Source organism: Barbatula barbatula (assembly GCF_947034865.1).
Source record: "Barbatula barbatula genome assembly, chromosome: 10".
Classification (NCBI taxonomy): domain Eukaryota; kingdom Metazoa; phylum Chordata; class Actinopteri; order Cypriniformes; family Nemacheilidae; genus Barbatula; species Barbatula barbatula.
The window spans coordinates 13,062,813-13,077,423 of record NC_136773.1 but is presented as its reverse complement, the minus strand read 5'-3'; the positions used below and the strand labels follow the sequence as shown (position 1 = coordinate 13,077,423).

General features: G+C 41.9%; 2 protein-coding genes across 2 annotated transcripts; both read right to left on the bottom strand.

The window, feature by feature from the left end:
* Positions 1–422: 422 nt before the first annotated feature.
* On the bottom strand, positions 423–4,961 carry LOC306899602 (extracellular calcium-sensing receptor-like; the record flags this gene model as incomplete). Its single annotated transcript, XM_079465967.1, has 7 exons — positions 423–1,321; positions 1,412–1,535; positions 1,658–1,882; positions 1,954–2,748; positions 2,935–3,226; positions 3,444–3,594; positions 4,919–4,961. The coding sequence occupies 7 exons, from the start codon at positions 4,959–4,961 to the stop codon at positions 423–425; spliced, it is 2,529 nt and encodes an 842-aa protein (XP_079322093.1).
* A 4,238-nt stretch (positions 4,962–9,199) lies between these two features.
* Positions 9,200–12,773, bottom strand: LOC306899601 (extracellular calcium-sensing receptor-like; the record flags this gene model as incomplete). Its single annotated transcript, XM_079465966.1, has 6 exons — positions 9,200–10,098; positions 10,202–10,325; positions 10,808–11,035; positions 11,121–11,915; positions 12,127–12,418; positions 12,559–12,773. 6 exons carry the CDS (start codon positions 12,771–12,773, stop codon positions 9,200–9,202), a joined length of 2,553 nt encoding a protein of 850 aa, XP_079322092.1.
* Positions 12,774–14,611: the final 1,838 nt, after the last annotated feature.

Sequence of the window (14,611 nt, the reverse complement as noted above, 5' to 3'; positions counted from 1 at the left end):
TTAATTAGGCAGTAGACAACATAGGTCCAGAATATGGCTGTGATGGAGATGGTCAGTGAGAGTCCATTGTGTCCAGTTCTGACCCGTCCTACACTGCAGAGCCTGCCACAGCCTGTGAAGAGCAGAACTCATGGGTCAGACAACCCTAACAGATTTATTGCTATATGTAGCCACCATAATACATAAATACACTGTACAGTCACTATAGTGTGTGGGATTTTGATGTTTGTCAAGGCCATAACATTCAACCTTTTCCAGACATAAACCCCAGACTGCCAAGCCAAAACCACACATTCTATATTAGTGCTTGAAGCCCTTCAAACAAATCAAAACTAAACATTTTTGATTACTTATGTGTTGTTTACTTGAATTGATGACAGAAATGTGCTTCCTTTTTTCAGTGTTCCCCAATTGCATGTTCATTAGGGTTTTCCAATCATATTTTTCTTTGTATTTTGCTCGGGTTTTAACAAAATTATGTAACATTTGGGGGCAAATATACAAAATAATAAACCAAAACTTGAAGCTAAAATAGCAAATATCTCCATGGCTACAGTATATTTTCCAGGAGAACTGATGTAAGCTGGTATAAATGTGATCCACACAGCACAGAATATGAGCATACTGAATGTGATGAATTTAGCTTCATTGAAGTGATCAGGCAGCTTCCGAGCCAGAAAAGCTAAAACAAAACACAAGATTGATAACAGACCAATGTAACCAAGAACAGACCAGAAACCAACATCCGAACCTACATGACATTCCAGGATGATCTTTTCTCTGTAATAATTCATGTTTTTATGTGGGAAAGAAGGTGATAATGTTAACCAAAGCACACAAATTAGAACCTGAATCAAAGTTAGAGAAACAACACTGAGTCTCTGTTGTAAAGGCCCAAACCATTTCATGATATTACTTCCTGGAAGTGTGGCCCTGAAGGCCATTAACACAACTATTGTTTTCCCAAGAACACAAGAGATACAGAGGACAAAAGTGATCCCAAACGCTGTGTGACGTAACATACAGGACCACTCAGTGGGGCGACCAATGAAAGTAAGTGAACAGAGAAAACACAGAGTCAATGAGAAGAGCAGCAGGAAGCTCAGCTCTGAGTTGTTGGCTCTCACGATAGGTGTTTCTTTATGAAGATAAAACACAAAGTACACCATTTTACTTAATAATGCTCCAAAGACAGAGCAAATAGAAAGCACAATCCCCATGATTTCTATATATGAAAGGAATTCAATAACTTTTAATACACATTTGTCTTTGTTTTCATTTGACCAATACTCCAAATCACAAGGAATGCAGTCACTAGAATCTGTGAGGAGGAATTGAAAATAGATTATTGAATAAACAGCAGTCTCTGGCTACAATATTGCTCACAGTATTACTAGCATTTACTATTTACCGGTCTCATTACTGATTTCTCCATCTGCACATTGAATACAGTCATAACAGCAGACAGGTCTTCCTTTCTGTACAGCCTTCCTAGTGCCTGGAGAACAACTCTCACTGCACACAGACACAGGCACCTGTGAAAAGAAACATACAGTACCAAAAAATAAGGCCCATATTTGTCAATTGCTGGGTTTATTTTCCCTCAGCATTTATGCCAGCTTGCCATAATATATAACACTGATTTATTATGACATACCTGTCTGCTATTTTCAGCCCAAACCATGTTTTCTTGATCAATTTGAAGGATTTTCTCTGAAGGCAGTGAGCTGTCATACACACCAACAAGTTTAAACTGCAGACTTCCATCTTCAGCAGGCTGCCAGTTCACCAGATCATATTTTGCCACTGGATCACCACTCAAAAAAAATATTTTCTCACCAGTTTTAACAGTGAAATTCACATCTCTTATATACGCCAACACCTGAGAATAAACACAAGCTTAATTGGTTTCATTTTGACTTTTCTGATTTAATAATTTTTCCTCTTAATCACCTTCTGTGGTGTGGGCAGATCTCCTTTGCTGATGTTGGTGGCAGATTTGACATCATTTATTAAATTATGTAGTGCATGTGCGATAGCATACACTGCTGTGTACACTTTATTTGCTATGCGTAGTTCTGATACATCAGTATATTCATTTTGTAGTTCTGTTAAGTGTTCTGAGCCAGTACAGACACGTGTCACACTACCCGTGTTTCTGTAAGAGCACTGAAAAGCAGTTTCCCAGAATTCCTTCAAAAGTTCATTTTTTGGTTCTTGATCAGGGTGCAGAGTCACTAGAAACTCTCGTAGGCCATTGATTTTGGCGTTTGCTACAGCAAAGCCCATAGCTCCTGTGAGAAAACTGAATTCTATTTTGTCGGCTATAACTCGAGAAGTGATCCAGGATTCACTGGCGACCCACTGCAGCCCAGTGATGTTCTGTTGTGCTATTAATTTCAGGAGGGGGATAAAATCTGCAGATGAGATAAAAGCCACCACCACCCGCGCTGTGGCTTTTTTAATCACTTCCAGTGTTTTTTGGAGCTGCTCTTGTGAATCAGTTAATATTATTGCCTCCGAGTATTCAATACAAATTCCCTCTTGTTCTGCCATCTTTTCAAATGCTGCAATTCCGTTGTTACCATAGTCATTGCGACTCCTCACCGTTCCAACCCAAGTCCAGCCGAAGTGTTTGACAAGCTGAGCCAGCGCTTTGCTTTGGTAATAATCACTAGGTATCGTTCTAAAGAAGGACGGGAACCTTTTTCTGTCACTAAGGCATGCACATGTGGCAAAATGACTGATCTGCAAAAAAGGAGAAATAAGTTTTTACTCAACTATTTATCACTGCTATACAAGTAGTGTACATGCCCTAGTACTTTTCATATTAACAGTTTTAATAGAGTTACATTTTCTTTGAAACAAGGTTCCTAAAGAAGATCCTGTTATCATGAATTCATTTAGCGTGTGGCAGATAAAAATAGTTCTTACAACAGGGATGCTGAATGGTCCTACTAAAGAGGCCATACCAATAGTGGGAGAAGAGCTTGATTCTCCAACAATGGCATGAACAAATGGTGGTTTAGAACAAGACTCATCATGCAAAGTCTCTTTATAGCCATTCATTAAAGCCATGCTTGATAAGACAGTCTGAGATACAGATCCACAGGCATCAAATATTTTATAGCCCAAAGTGACACCAGGCAACAGTTGTGTGCTGTTGTTAATCTCCTCTATGGCAAAAAACAGAGTCTGAGCAAATTTAAACTCACGTACATTTAAGCTGTGAAAATAAATAAAAATAATTGTTTATAGTATATTTTGCAAATAATTATCACATTTTATCAGAATAGTATAAATTTTATATGTGTTTTAATAGTGTTTATAATATTATTTTGTACTCCCCGAACTCTTTGTAAGTCACTTTGGATAAAAGCGTCTGCTAAATGACTAAATGTAAATGTACTAAAAATGCTTTAAAAAATATGCTTTATACAGACCTGATGCATTTGGTTGGTTCTGGTTTGGAAGTGAAAGGATAAACCTTTAACACAACACTTCTGTGGAGTGAGAAAACTGCACCAATGTTGAGGTCTCTTTCATTAGAAAGTAGTGGCAGAACTCTATGGCTCAGCATTCTGCAGACTTGTGCTGAGACACAAGCACCATATAAGAGCAGAAGCACAAGAGGCAATGTCCTCTTTGCCATTCCAATATGAAGGCAGAGCGGGAACGTTTGTGTCAGGAGAGGGAAAGGTTCTGCCTTTTATCATATTTTGAAAACCCATTTGGGATCAGCATCATGTGTTGCATTATGCAAGAAACAGCAGTGCACTGAAGAGACATACTTTTTATTGATTGTTTTGAATGATACATATTAACCACTTCAAATCAAGTTTTGTTGTACCTTATTTCACTTCTGATAAATACAGTACACATACATTTTCTTGAAGCTTATAATTTTATTTTAATATTACAAATGAAAATGTGTTCACATAATAGATTTAAAAAGTAGTTTTTAATTATAATACAATTACTCAATTAAAGATCCATCTGTGGCATGCACATAACTTTCAAAAATATAATATGGCTGGCAAGACAGTATAACACAGAATTATGGACAGTGTCACAAACCGTTGCAAACAGCAGCCTTTGGAAACATCTTCTTTGTTGGCTGTGGGTCAGTTGAGAGTAGTTTTATACTGTGTTGTTATTAAGAAGCAATGTCTTTCTGAATCTGATTTTCCCTTTGCTTTATACAGTACATGTGAGTTTTTACAATTCCTTTCAACAGGGAATAGCTTTCTAAAATTCCCTTTCTGTCAGTCTCTCAACACTGTGTCAACACTGTATCGAGACAGAAAGGGGTTAGAGTTTTCACAATTCCTTTCAACAGTGAATAGCTTTATAAAGTTCCCTTTCTGTCAGTCTCTCAACACTGTGTCAACACTGTATCAAGAGACAGAATGGGGTTAGAGTTTTCACAATTCCTTTCAACAGTGAATAGCTTTCTAAAGTTCCCTTTCTGTCGGTCTCCCAACACTGTGTCAACACTGTATCGAGACAGAATGGGGTTAGACTTGAGAACCTATCATCTCTTATTATACCTTTGAAAAGGCTAATGAACTTGACGAATGGGACGGCATGCCAGTCTCCGCCCCGTACATATGGGTATAAAAGGGAAGATGGCCCATTCATGGACCTTTTTGTCCTTCGGAACCTGCAAGGTTTATGCTGAGCAATCCTCGATTCTTCCTACTGTGTCTACTACGAAGAGCAGCGGAACTCGTCCTGGCATTTGTGACTTTCCCTGTGTGTTTCAGAAGTTAGGTCAGAGGTGTCTTCAAAGAGCATATTTCTGAAAGTTCAAATTCTCCTACAGCCTGCATGTATCGCCAGGCATGTCTCGGCGCTGTAGTCTTGGGTATGACTGCCCATTTTCAAGCCAGACAGGCACGCTAGCTGCGTCACATGCCTAGGTCTCCAGCATGCTGAGGTTGCGTTCGTGGATTCGACATGTCCGCATTGCGAGCATGGTATTGCGCCTACGTGGAGATGTCAGCAATGCTTGCCCGGGTCGGCATGAGGATCGGGCTGCAGTGCACCACATGGCTAGACTCTTGGGACCTGGATACGGAACACAGGGTACCAGTTTCCCGGAAGTGCATGAGGAGCTCATGAAAACCTGGAAACGCCCCCTTTCGGTGCGTTTACGGCAGACGAGCTCGGTCGCCCTGACTTTCCTGGACTCTAGAGCAGCTAAGGGCTATGTCGGTACCCCAAGTAGAGCATGCTGTCACACTTGTGCCCACAGACGGACAGCCGCCACCTCGAGGGAACGGACAATGCTCCCTTCCAAAGCTTGAAAGTTCTCGTCATCGCTGATGCCGAGGGCTTACACCGCGGAAGATGTGAACTCCATTCCCGCTTGGTCCAGCTCATTGAGAGCAGTTCGGGCAGGCACAGGTGGTCCTGTTTGCCTCCCTGTGAGCCTCCCATTGCCCGCTTGGGTACTCCCTGAGCAAGGCCCAACTCGGCACGGATGCCTTTGAGCACAGCTGGCCACGGGAAAAGTACGCCTTCCCCCAGTGAGCCTCCCCAAACAGGTAGTGGACCAACTAGTTCTGCTAGTTGTGCTCTATTGGCCCAACCAAGCTAACTTTTGTGACGGCCACTCCCCCCTGGCCAATTACCCCGAGGAAGGGACAATGGAACAATTTTCATATTTCTCATCATAAATACGTGTAATGGAACATATCTTTGAATGTTTCCCTGAAACAATTAATTTAACATAAAAACAAATTAAAACTAATCTTACAACAGGGATGCTGAATCGGCCTACTAAGGAGGCGATAGTGGCAGAAGCGGCAAATGGAGGTTTAGAACAGGACATATCATGCAAAGTCTCTTCATAGCCATTCATTAAAGCCAAACCTGACAGGGCAGTCTGAGATACAGAGCCACAGGCATAATTATACCTCCTACTTAGACAGTTTATGTCCTCTTAAATCTTGGCCATCATCCTTTCTGCCCCCGTGTTATTTGATGTTCTCTGTGAGCATCATGAGTGGCACAAAGCTAAAGAACCTACAGATCTCTTTCTCTATCAGTCTCCTCTCTTCTTTCTCCACTGATGTCCCCTCTGCAAAAACTGAGTACTACCATGCTTAAACCAAGAACTCGCCTGACTCTTTGAACTCTCTATAAAACCTTCTTTGCTCTTTTTTGCCTCCTTTGTATGTTGCTGGATGGCTCAGCATTCTGCAGATTTGTGCTGCAGCTGTGTCATAAGCTCCATATTACAGCAGGAGTAAAAGTGACACTGTCCTCTTTGCCATTCCCATATGAAGGAAGAGCAGGAACATTTGTGGCAGAACAGGAAAAAGCTCTGTGTAGCGAGTTAGGCGGGACGAGAGCCGGGATTCGAGGCCATGGTCTCGTATCACGGAGGAGATTGTGGAGCATAAAAGGACGAGCGATCGGACTGTCAGGGAGAGAGGACAGGGCTCGAAATTGGTGTTTATTTTTGGGGGCCGGCAGTCGACCGTGAGGTGTTTGTTTATTGTTTGTTTTATTGTATTAAAGTTTGATGAATTTAACCGGTTCCCGCCTCCTTCCTTCCCTACGTCTATCAAATTTATTACACTGGTGCCGAAACCCGGGAGGAAGGAGGGGCATGCTGTCGAGAGCACTCGCTGCCGAGGGGCATCGCGGTGCCGAGGAGTTCGGGCAGCGCGGACAAGGTGGTGGAGATGAATCTGCTGGGACGGAGAGCCGCTGCCGTGCTCCTGGTCCGAGGTGGGATGGCAGCCATTTAGCAGGGAGCGGAGGGGTCGTCGATGTTGGCCGTGGGCCGGAATCCTGGGTCCAATAGCCATGAAGGTGAGGACCAGGAAAAGTAGGAATCGCTGCCGGCTACCCTCATCAAGCCAAGGCCATCGCCAACCGCCAGGAGGTGGAGGAGGATCGGGCCGTCCCCCCGACGTCCAGCCCCACTGCATAGCACCGCGAGGAAGAGCCACTCGGCTGGGCTGAGGACCGAACGACAGCGTGTCGGGGAACCAGACTATAATTGTTTTTTCCTCTCTCCCCTCTTTCATTCCGGTCGCTCGGTGTGCTCCCGTCTCCGTTCTCTCGTCTCGTCGGTGCATACCCCAGGAGAGGCTGCGCGACACCCCTGGCCCCGAGGAAGGGGGGGAGCAACCGCAGTCTCGGGGTACCCCCAGCCTATGAGGGGCGATGGGGGTATGTAGTGAGGGATTCAAGGCTCTCGTATCACGGAGGAGATTGTGGAGCATAAAAGGACGAGCGATCGGACTGTCAGGGAGAGAGGACAGGGTCTGAATTGGTGTTTATGTTTGGGGGCCAGCAGTCGACCATGAGGTGGCTGCCGGTCTTTTACTTATGTGTTTATTGTTTGTTATATTTTATTAAAGTTTGTTGAATTTCACCGGTTCCCACCTCCTTCCTTCCCTACGTTGTTCTGTGATCTCTGCCTGTTTGACCATTCTTGATAATAAAGAACTGCATATGGATCCGAACGTCTCTGACTCCACGTTACAGACATGATCGCCATTCAGCGAATTTCACTGAGAATAATTTGATGAGCAAAAATGTTACATTTACTGTTCATAGATCGAACGTGACTACTAATGCATCCTAAAGCTACAGTCAGCTAAAATGAGTAGTTTGCTGTTGTTAGCAAGGTTTGTGGTAGTGGCAGGTATTGTGCCCGTCATGTTCGAGGACGAGATGGTCTCATTCAAGATCACAGCGGCGAGACATATCTGGAAACACGTGCATGCTGTAGGACATTTCAGGGAAATTTTCTCTTTTAGACACCAGCAGAAATGGAGGCGAAACAGATCTGAAAGAAAATGTAAAAGGGAGAATTAAAAACAAAACAAAAGGAAGGAAGGAAAGAAAGAAAGAAAAGTGCTGTTTGAGCACTTAAGAAAGCAGACATACCAACTGTTTACAAAAATATTTTAAATGGTAAGATTCAGAGATGAAAACTACTTAACAGGCTGCAAGATTCTATATTAGGATTCTATGCTGTTTATTCCTGATTACCAATCAACCTTTCTTATGTAACTTCATAGTTACAGGCTTACAGTAGACATATTTTTTGCATGTTAAGAGAAGAGAAAAAGTCATTGTGAGCATTTGTTTTGTTATGGTTTCAAAATGATATTACAAAGGACAATAACATAAAAAAGTAATATAGCTGCCATAAATGGGGAATTGATATTCCCCTTGGGGGACCATGCTCATTTATTTGGGCTAAGCCCCAATGTCTGCAACGTCATACACAAAAACAACGTTTTCACTGTCTAGACGACAACACTTAAGCCATGGTTTTTAAAAATCCTCACCCAGGCAAGAGTTTAAAAAATATTTTGGTTTCAGTGACCGGGTAACGCGTTTGCATGTGGACAAATGGCTGAACCGAATAGAAAAAGCTGCAGTTTTTAAAATACCCATGTGCGTGTGGACAGGGCCTCAATTTACAAAGTTGTCATGGCTGAACCGGGGCTTTTCCAATATCATGTTTTCACTAAACAATGATTGTGGCCAATGTAATGATATTGTTATAATATCCATAGATTTAAAAAAAATGCTCTCTAAAATTTATATTTGACTGAAAATATTTTTTTTTTGTTTTTTGTGTTTTTTCTGAGGGTTATTTTGTAGGTTAAGGTCCAGTCAAGGTTACGAATTGCAACCAACCAATCACTCCACCCCTCCTTTTCAAACATGGCTGTGAGAACATGGCGAAGGTAATAAAAACATAACGCTTCATTGTGTTAGCTCTTTATAAACCTTTAACGACATTGCTATGTATATTATATTGCATTTCTATCAATAGATCATCCCAAAAATTACACACTTGACCATTAAATCGCTACTAAAAATAGAACATTAACATTTAGTCATTTAGCAGACGCTTTTATCCAAAGCGACTTACAAAGAGTTAGAAATATTACTTTATGTGCTAATTTACATTCTGATTACTAATTTCATTATAACAGTATTACATATAAATGCTGCTGTATAGACAGCATGCTGCTTATAAATATTACTTTGTAAACATGTTAACGTGTGAATTCATTTTAATCATGAATGCCAACCTCAGAAGCTAGAAGCACATAATATTGAGTATGCTTTTTTAATTTGTGTTCATTTCTATGTAAAAGGTATTCTTTATTTTATATCTTAATGTTGTCTCACAAGTTCATCCCTGTCTTTTTTAGGATTAGGGTTTCTCCATGATGTTTTTCTTTGTATTTCGCTCTGGTTTTAATAAAATTATGTAGCATTTTGGGGCAAAAATGCAAAATAACAAACCAAAACCTGAAGCTAAAATAGCAAATATCTCCATGGCTACAGTATATTTTCCAGGAGAACTAATGTAAGCTGGTATAAATGTGATCCACACAGCACAGAATATGAGCATACTGAATGTGATGAATTTAGCTTCATTGAAGTTATCAGGCAGCTTCCGCGCCAGAAAAGCTAAAACAAAACACAAGATTGATAACAGACCAATATAACCAAGAACAGCCCAGAAACCAACATCAGAACCTACATGACATTCTAGGATGATCTTTTCTCTGTAATAGTTCATGTTTTTATGTGGGAAAGGGGGTGACATTGTTAACCAAAGCAAACAAATTATGACCTGTATTAAAGTTAGAGGAAAAACGCTGAGTCTCTGCTGAGGAGGCCCAAACCATTTCATGACATTACTTCCTGGAAGTGTGGCCTTAAAGGCCATTAACACAACTACTGTTTTTCCCAGAACACAAGAGATACAGAGGACAAAAGTGATCCCAAACGCTGTGTGACGTAACATACAGGACCACTCAGTGGGACGACCAATGAAAGTAAGTGAACAGAGAAAACACAGAGTCAATGAGAAGAGCAGCAGGAAGCTCAGCTCTGAGTTGTTGGCTCTCACGATAGGTGTTTCTTTATGAAGATAAAACACAACAGATACAATTGATGTTAATAATGCTCCAATAAAAGAGCAAATAGAAAGCACAATCCCCATGATTTCTGTATAGGAAAGGAATTCAGTAACTTTTAAGACACATCTGTTTCTGTTGTCATTCGACCAATACTCCAAATCACAAGGAATGCAGTCACTAGAATCTGTGAGGAAGGAGTTGAAAAAAGATTATTTAAATGAAAAGCACATCACAAGGTCTCTGTCTGTTGTTCAGAATAACTGACATGTATTCTAAATAGTATTTACCTGTCTCATTACTGATTTCTCCATCTGCACATTTAATACAGTCATAACAGCAGACAGGTCTTCCTTTCTGTACAGCCTTCCTAGTGCCTGGAGGACAACTCTCACTGCACACAGACACAGGCACCTGTGAAAAGATAAATGCCACCAGAAAAATCCCATATGTGATGATTTTAACTGTCAAGTATTTTCTTTTTAGCATTAAGGCTGTCACGCGGTTATATATTTTAAATGATTGTTAATCATGAATTGTAATTCACTGATTTGTGTGAGAGGTACTTTATTATTTCTCGTGATATATTTACTTATGGATTTTATTTCGATGAACTATTCTTTTAAATGCTCTAGTGGATTGGACTAATTTCTTACGCATCTCATCTGAAACCTCTGTTGCTAATTCCAAAATACCGTTATAGAACTTGAAACGGAGGCTTGAGCCGTTGAAATACAGCTATTAGAGAAAGGGCGTAAATGCACATGTTTGCAGTAATAAGCCTTTTCAATGTCATTGGTTTCGTGCTCACAAGACATGCAACAGATGACCTTAAAATGGAACATGATCTAACGGCAATTCAAAAACCTGTTGTCAATTTTACCTTACAGACATACCTGCCTAGTGTTTTCTGCCCAAACCATGTTTTCTTGATCAACTTGAAGGAGTTTCTGTGAAGGCAGTGAGCTGTCATACACACCAACAAGTTTAAACTGCAGACTTCCATCTTCAACAGGCTGCCAGTTCACCAGATCATATTTTGCCACTGGATCACCTCTCGCATCAAAAAAGATTTTCTCACCAGTTTTGACAGTAAAACTGACATATTGTATATACTCCAACACCTAATAGATAGACAAATATAAACCACAAACATAATTGGTTTCAGTTAGATTTTTCTAATCTAATATTTGTTTTTCTTTTAATCACCTTCTGTGGTGTGGGCACATCACTTTTGCTGATGTTGGTGGCAGATTTGATATCATTTATCAGATTATGTAGTGCATGTGCGATAGCATACACTGCTGTGTACACTTTATTTGCTATACGCAGCTCTAATACATCAGTATATTCATTTTGTAGTTCTGTTAAGTGTTCTGAGCCCGTACAGACACGCGTCACACTGCCGGTGTTTCTGAAAGAGCACTGAAAAACTGTTTCCCAGAATTCCTTCAAAAGTTCATTTTTTGGTTCTTCATCAGGGTGCACATTTACTAGAAAGTCTCGTAGGCCGTCAATTTTGGTGTTTGCTACAGCAAAGCCCATAGCTCCTGTGAGAAATCTAAATTCTTTTTTGTCGGCTATAACTCGAGAAGTGATCCAGGATTCACTGCCGACCCACTGCAGCCCAGTGATGTTCTCTTGTGTCATCAGTTTCAGGAGGGAAACAAAATCACTTAGTGATAAAAAAGCCACCACCACCCTCGCTGTGGCTTTTTTAATCACTTCCAGTGTTTTTTGGAGCTGCTCTTGTGAATCAGTTCTAAATATGGCCTCTGAGTATTCAATACAAATTCCCTCTTGTTCTGCTATCTTTTCAAACGCTGCAATTCCATTGTTACCATAGTCATTGCGACTCCTCACTGTTCCAATCCAAGTCCAGCCGAAGTGTTTGACAAGCTGTGCCAGCGCTTTGCTTTGGTAATAATCACTAGGTATCGTTCTAAAGAAGGTCGGGAACCTTTTTCTGTCACTAAGGCATGCACATGTGGCAAAATGACTGATCTGCAAAAAAGGAGAGAAAACCACACAGTTCTTTTCTTCCAGTCCACTATTTATCACCGCTAAAGACATATTGTAAAAGTCATAGTACTTTTCATATTTGTAATTGTAAATGTGTTATGGAACATTTCTCTGGATCTCTGGATTCCAAGGATCCTACATGGGTTATCATGAATTCATTTAACATACGGCAGAAAAATAAAAAGGTTCTTACAACAGGGATGCTGAACGGTCCTACTAAAGAAGCCATACCAATAGTGGGAGAGGAGCTTGATTCTCCAACAATGGCATGAACAAATGGTGGTTTAGAACAGGACTTATCATGCAAAGTCTCTTCATAGCCATTCATTAAAGCCATGCTTGATAAGACAGTCTGAGATACAGATCCACAGGCATCATATATTTTATAGCCCAAAGTGACACCAGGCAACAGTTGTGTGCTGTTGTTAATCTCTTCTATGGCAAAAATCAGAGTCTGAGCAAATTTAAACTCACGTAAATTCAAGCTGTAAAAGTAAAAATAGTGAATTGTTACACTCTGCAAAAACCCAGCATATTTTATTTGTACAGTATTATAAGTATTTCATTATATTTGTTATTCATTATATAATTAATGCCTGGTGTCAAAAACTATTTTCATACAGACCTGATGCATTTCGTTGGTTCTGGTTTAAAAGTGAATGGATGTATCTTTAGGACAGGAGTTGTATGGATCGAGAAAACTGCCCCAATGTGGATGTCTCTTTCATCAGAAAGTAGTGGCAGGACTGGATGGCTCAGCATTCTGCAGACTTGTGGTGTGGCTGTGACACAAGCTCCATATAAGAGCAGAAGCAGAGGTGACACCGTCCTCTTTGCCATTCCCATATGAAGGCAGAGCAGGAACAATTATGTCAGAAAAGGGAACGGTTCTGCCTTTTATCATATTTAGAAAATCCATTTGGGATCAGCCTCATGAGTGATAGTTTGCTTTTTGCAATCATGTTACATTATGAATCAAGATGATCTCATAATGCATAAAGCATTGTGGAATTGTTTGGTCTGTGTAATTGTTGGAGCGATCACTGGACTGTGGATCATCTATTTGAAAAAGATTTATCCAGCCAGTGTGAAGTTGTGTTTAACACATTGTAACTTAATGTTTAAAAAGTAAATGAGGATTTGTTACTGTCTCTCAGACACTGACTTTAACTCTGCATGAAAACAGAGAAAGTACTGTGTGGAGAGGGGGGTGTGGTTTAGCGAGGTCTGCTGCAGGAGAAAGAGCTGGGAGACGAGTGGTAAGTAAGTGGAGCACGTGCAAACAATCAACACCTGTATCCAATTCCAGTAAGGGCACAAAGACAGGATAAAAGGTGGAGGCTAGCAGACTGAAGGGGAGAGAGACTCGAACTACACACGGGAGTTCGGAGGGAAAGGCAGCAGAGCCGAGTGACGGATCTGCTTGAGAGTGCCCATATCATATAGGCCGAGTGACGGATCTCCTTTCCCCGCTGTCAAGCAGTCCTCCGCAAGTACGCTGTTTGCAGACGTCATCGCATCCCTCGCGGTCCTCCACTGTGAGCAGCATCAGGCGTTAATGGATCTCCGGTCTGATTACGATCGCTGCTTCCAGGCGGTCTCTCAAGCCCAGCAAGAGGACTGCGATAGGTTTCGTAGCTTGATAGACCAGGGTGTTCAAGTAGCCGCAATAGTGCCTCCCTCCCACTCCACCCTCCTGCTTATGTCCAAGATGGGACCACAGGACGACCCGGAGGTGTTCCTCGAACTCTTCGAGAGATCGGCGGAGTCCTCCAGGTGGGCCCGGGAGGACTGGACGATAATACCTTTGAGTATGGGGGGGTACATACCCGGCTTTGGTGGATTCAGTCTGTAACCAAACCTCTCAAAGAGAGAGACTAAGTACACCACCATAGAAAAGGACAGTTTGGCCATCCGATGGGCCGTTCTTACTCTGAGATACTATCTCCTGGGCCGGGAATTCACACTCTGTTCGGACCACGCTCCTCTGCAGTGGCTCCACCGCATGAAAGATACCAACGCTCGGATTACCCGGGGGTATCTGGCCTTACAGCCTTTTTAATATCAGGTGGTCCACAGGCCGGGTGCACGGATTAGCGAGGTTTGCGGCAGGAGAAAGAGCTGCGAGACGAGCGGTGAGTAAGCGGAGCACGTGCAAACAATCAACACCTGTATGCAATTCCAGTAAGGGCACGGAGACAGGATAAAAGGTGGAGGCCAGCAGACAGAAGGCGAGAGAGACTCGAACTGCACACGCGAGTTCGGAGGGAAAGGAAGCCGAGCAGCCGAGCCGAGTGGCGGATCTGCTTGAGAGAAGCTACGGTGGCCGGGGAAAACCGCCACCCGTTACTTGCTGGAGAGAAGCTACAGTGGCCGGGGGAAAACCGCCACCTGTTTATTTTGTATGAAAAACTTTGACTTTTAATCAAACTCCCGTGTCAGTCTCGCCAACCTCGTCCTCTTCCTTGCCTACAAACAAGAACTTGTTACATACTGCTACCTGTATTCAGGCATACCAATATATTTTTCCAAATATCAGAATAATGTTCATTTTAAGCCCATAAATTTTTTCTTCCGCTTATGCGGGGCCGGGTCGCGGGGGCAGCAATCTAAGCAAAGATGCCCAGACATCCCTCACCCTAGACACTTCCTCTAGCTCTTCCGGGGGGACACCGAGG